Source organism: Lipotes vexillifer, unplaced genomic scaffold, assembly GCF_000442215.2.
Source record: "Lipotes vexillifer unplaced genomic scaffold, Lipotes_vexillifer_v1.1 scaffold3427, whole genome shotgun sequence".
NCBI lineage: Eukaryota > Metazoa > Chordata > Mammalia > Artiodactyla > Lipotidae > Lipotes > Lipotes vexillifer.
This window is the reverse complement of record NW_006778738.1, coordinates 254,163-259,687: the sequence shown is the minus strand read 5'-3', so window position 1 is coordinate 259,687 and position 5,525 is coordinate 254,163. Positions and strand designations below refer to the sequence as shown.

The 5,525-nt window shown below is 40.6% G+C and overlaps 1 protein-coding gene across 1 annotated transcript in view; it reads left to right on the top strand.

Moving 5' to 3' along the window:
• Nucleotides 1-1,633, top strand: part of LOC103070355 (galectin-10-like) — a gene marked incomplete at its 5' end in the record, with an annotated part of 2,953 nt that extends 1,320 nt beyond the window's left edge. The window contains 1 exon segment of the mRNA XM_007451792.1: nucleotides 1,520-1,633. Coding sequence (XP_007451854.1) covers nucleotides 1,520-1,633 — 114 coding nt within the window.
• Nucleotides 1,634-5,525: the final 3,892 nt, after the last annotated feature.

Here is a 5,525-nt window from a genome sequence, read left to right as displayed (position 1 = left end):
TTTTTTTTTTTTTTTTTTTGCGGTACGCGGGCCTCTCACTGCTGCGGCCTCTCCCGCCGCGGAGCACAGGCTCCGGACGCGCAGGCCGAGCGGCCACGGCTCACGGGCACAGCCGCTCCGCGGCACGTGGGATCCTCCCAGACCGGGGCACGAATCCGCGTCCCCTGCATCGGCAGGCGGACTCCCAACCACTGCACCACCAGGGAAGCCCTATACTTTTTTTTAAAGAAATGGTGTCATGAGTTTCTCCATATATCACACCATGAAGACTAGAGTTTATTTGTGATCTAAGAATATATCTTAGGGGCTTCCATGGTGGTGCAGTGGTTGAGAATCTGCCTGATAATGCAAGGGACACGGGTTGGAGCCCTGGTCTGGGAAGATCCCACACGCCGCGGAGCAACTAGGCCCGTGAGCCACAACTACTGAGCCTGCGCGTCTGGAGCTTGTGCTCCACAACAAGAGAGGCCGCGACAGTGAGAGGCCCGCGCACTGCGATGAAGAGTGGCCCCCACTCGCCGCAACTAGAGAAAGCCCATGCACAGAAACGAAGACCCAACACAGCCAAAGATAAATAAATAAATAAATAAATAAATAAGAATATATCTTAGATCCATGACATTTCATAATTTAACGTTTGCATAACATTCCAATAGAAGGATTACCAAAAATGATTTAACTTGACCCTTATTAATGCACATTTAGGTTGTTTCCAATATTTTGCTCTCAAGAATGATGCTGCAGTAAGGTTTCTGTACCACACTTTTGTCATTATCAACCTCCCAATACTTACACTGGAGGAATAACTGGTTCAAAAACCATATGAATTTTAAATATGACAAACTAACACCCAAAAAATGACTGCTTCTGAAGAGTATCACCAATAAAGAATATGTTCAAATATTCTGCCCTTTTTAAATGGCTAGGCAAAAAAAATAATATTTTTTAAGACTGAGGTAGAGCATCTTTTCATATGTCTATAAGCTGTTAAAATAATATCCTATTTTTTAACCATCTGTACTATTCTACCTCTTTAAGACCACTTGAGTTTCATTCTTCACCACCGTCACCCCAAATCTAAGGTACTCAAAGAAAAAACTGGGTGATCAGAGTAAATGGCAGCAAAGTTTGCAGAACTGAAGTGTATGCATTCAGTGAACACTTACCAACCCCTTAGCCTGTGATGCTCTGTGCAAGAGACAGGGAGTCAAGATTCATGAGACACAGTTCTTAGCCATGAGAAGCTTCTAAGCTAGAGGAAAGGCCACGCAAATATAGACCGTGCAACAGAGAGTGGTAGAACCTCCCTGGAGGAATAAGAGAAATACAGAAAACAAAGAGAACGAGTCTCCAAAATAGTCCCAAAAGTTAGCCTATAAAAAGAAGCATATCTACTGGGTTTTGAAGTTTGAATAGGGGTTTTCTGAGTGGATAGTGTGTGTACTAGGGCAGAAGTAGAAAGGAAGACTGAAAGTTTGTCTGGTGGCATACTGTATTTCTGACCCATTTTCCCTTCCAGGTAACAGTAAATGGCCAAAAATATTATAGCCTTGCCCATCGACTCCCACCACAATCTGTGAAGTTTGTGCAAGTGTGAAGAGATGTCTCCCTATCCTCACTGTGTGTCTGGTAAAGAGGGATGTAACCAGACTCCCCATTATCAAGGAGGTCCCTCCATGTAAGTGACCATGTGACTCCCAGAGTTCACTAACAGATTGGCTCCTCCTCACCCTTCCCCAAAACTTGATCATTAAAACTTCTGAAAACTTAACAGGGTTTGGTTCTTGCTTTGCGGAAAAAAAGAGTAAGTGGTCATCACCAAGAGGGGTGTGAAAGTACTATAGAAAAGATCAAGGAATCTAAAAGGATAGCTATTTCTCTGACACAAGGAGTAAGGGACAGGGTCACTGAAATGTCTGCAAAGACATTAGTAAAAATATCTTTATATAGTACCTACTATATGCCAGACACCGAACCAAAACCCTTCCCCCATTTCAGACAACTAAACCAAGATATAAGGCATCTGTCTATATACACAAAGCTATAATTGGTGATATGGGGAAGAAACTGTAATTTGAGGGAAATCAGATGAAATTCATAAAAACTACTAGAACTGATCAACGAATTCAGCAAGGTAGCAGGATACAAGATTAACATACAGAAATCGGTTGCATTTCTGTCTCCCCAGGAAGAGGAGAAAATATGATAATGGTCACATTTACATCAAGCCAGATTTACTGTTAGAACTATCCTGATATCCCTATAGAAGTTGTGTTGTGGTTTTTTTTGTTCTACTTTAATAGAAAGTTTAAAACAAATATTTAATTGCTGACCTCAGAAATTTTGATAGTTATACACATATTTGGGAGTTTGTTGGTCTCATTTGGAGACTTCCTTTGGACCCTCCTTTATGTACCTTTTAAAAATAAAAATGGAAATATCTTTTAAAAAAAGAAATTGGTTGCATTTCTTTTTTTTTTTTTACATCTTTATTGGAGTATAATTGCTTTACAATGGTGTGTTACTTTCTGCTTTATAACAAAGTGAATCAGTTATACATATACATATGTTCCCATATCTCTTCCCTCTTGCGTCTCCCTCCCTCCCACCCTCCCTATCCCACCCCTCCAGGCGGCCACAAAGCACCGAGCTGATCTTTACACTAACAATGAAATATCAGAAAGGGGATGTAAAAAAAAAATTATCCCCTTTAAAATCACATCAAAAGAAAAAAAAATACTTAGGAATAAGCCTGACCAAGGAGCTGAAAGACTTATATGTTGAGAACTGTAAAACTTAATAAAGGAAATCATCCTTTCCTTAGGGAGTATTCTACTGCCACTTCCATAGTTTTTCAGAGAGTCAGATTTATGAATAACTCTGATTCACTTTTTCTTCTTATGTGGTTCTGTTTATTTAAAGGAAGAGACATATACTTTGATAAAAAAAATTAAAAAGGAGAGTGTTTAAAAGAAATCAAAGATGATTCAAAGAAATGGAACGATATCCCATGCTCTTGGATTGGAAGAATTAATTTCATTAAAATGGCCATACTACCCAAAGCAATCCACAGATTTAATGCAATCCCTATCAAATTACCCATGATATTTTTCACAGAACTAGAACAAATAATCCTAAAATTTATATGGAACCATAAAAGACCCAGAACTGCCAAAGCAATCCTGAGGAAAAAGAACAAAGCAGGAGGCATAATCCTCCCAGACTTCAGACAATACTACAAAGCTAAAGTAATCAAAACACTGTGGTACTAGCATATGGATCAATGGGACAGAATAGAGAGCCCAGAAATAAACCCACACACCTACAGTCAATTAATCTTCAACAAAGGAAGCAAGAATATACAATGGAGAAAAGACAGCCTCTTCAGCAAATGGTGTTGAGAAAGTTGGACAGCCAAATGTAAATCAAGGAAGTTAGAACACACTCTCACACAATACACAAAAATAAACACAAATAGGCTTAAAGACTTAAATATAAGACATAACATCATAAAACTCCCGGAGGAGAACACAGGCAAAACACTCTCTGACATAGATTGTACCAATGTTTTCTTAGGTCAGTCTCCCAAGGCAATAGAAACAAAAGCAAAAATAAACAAAAGTGACTTAATCAAACTTACAAGTTTTACACTGCAAAGGAAACCATAAACAAAACAAAACAACAACCTAAAGACAGGGAGAAAGGATTTTCAAATGATGCAACCAACAAGGGCTTAATTTCCAAGATATACAAACAGTTCATACAACTCAATAACAAAAAACAAACAAACAACACAATTGAAAAACAGGCAGAAGACCTAAATAGACATTTCTCCAGGGACTTCCCTGGTGGCACAGTGGTTGAGAATCCACCTGCCAATGCAGGGGACACAGGTTCGAGCCCTGGTCCAGGATGATCCCACATCTGTGGAGCAACTAAGCCCATGCACCACAGCTACTGAGCCTGCGCTCCAGAGCTTGCAAGCCACAACTACTGAGCCTGCATACCACAACAACCGAAGCCCACGTGCCCTAGAGCCTGAACACCGCAACTACTGAGCACATGTGCTGCAACTACTGAGCACATGCGCCACAACTACTGAAGCCCACGTGCCCTAGGGCCCACGTGCCACAACTACTGAGCCCACGTGCTGCAACTACTGAAGCCTGCACACCTAGAGCCCGTGCTCTGCAACGAGAAGCCACCACAATGAGAAGTCTCCACACCGTTAACAAAGGGTAGCCCCCACTCGCCAAAACTATAGAAAGTCCACGTGCAGCAATGAAGACCCAACGCAGTCCCCCCCCAAAAAAAGTCTACAAATAACAAATGCTGGAGAGAGTGTGGAGAAAAGGGAACCCTCTGACACTGTTGGTGGGAATGTAATTTGGTGCACCCACTATGGAAAACCGTTTGGAGGTTCTTCAAAAAACTAAAAATAGAGTTGCCATATGACCCAGCAATCCCACTCCTGGGCATATATCCAGATAAAAGTATAATCCAAAAAGATACATGCACTCCTATGTTCAAAGCAGCACTATTCACAATAGCCAAGATATGGAAACAACCTAAATGTCCATTGACAGATGAACAGATAAAGAAGATATGGTACATATATACAATGGAAGACTACTCAGCCATAAAAAAAAATGAAATAATGCCATTTGCAGCAACATGGATGGACCTATAGATTATCATACTAAGTGAAGTAAGTCAGAAAAAGACAAATAGCATACGATATCACTTACATGTGGAATCTAAAATATGACACAAATGGGACTTCCCTGGTGGTCCAGGGGTAAAGAATCCTCCTTCCAATGCAGGGGACGTGGGTTCAATCCCTGGTAGGGGAACTAACATCTCACATGCCATGGGGCAACTAAGCCCACGTGCCAAAACTGCTGAGCTCTCACATCTCAACCAGATAGCCTGCATGCCGCGAACTACAGAGCCCATGCTCTCTGGAGCCCGAGCACAACAGCTAGAGAGAGAAAAACCCACGTGTCACAACTAGAGAGAAGCCTGCGTGCCGCAGCTAAGACCTGACGCGGCCAAAAAATAAATAAATAAAAATAAAATAAAATATGACACAAATGAACTTTATCTGCGAAACAGAAATAGACTCACAGACAGAGAGAACAGACCTGTGATTGCCAAGTGGGAGAGGGGCAGGAGAAGGACAGACTGGGAGCGTGGGGTGAGCAGATGCAAACTATTACACACAGAATGGATAAACACCAAGGTCCTACTGTACAGCACAGGGAACTATATTCAATATCCTGTGATAACCCATAATGGGAAAGAATATGAAAAAGAATGTATATGTATGTATAACTGAATCACTTTGCTGTACCGCATAAATTAACACACTGTAAATCAGCTATATTTCAATAAAATAATTTTTTTAAAAAAACAGTGCTTCACGCAGATTTTTTTAAAATCAGGTGAAATTTCTTAATTCTTCCTTCATTCTAAGGATGTTTATTGTTTGGGGTTTTTTTGTGTTTTTTTTTTTTTTTTTTTTT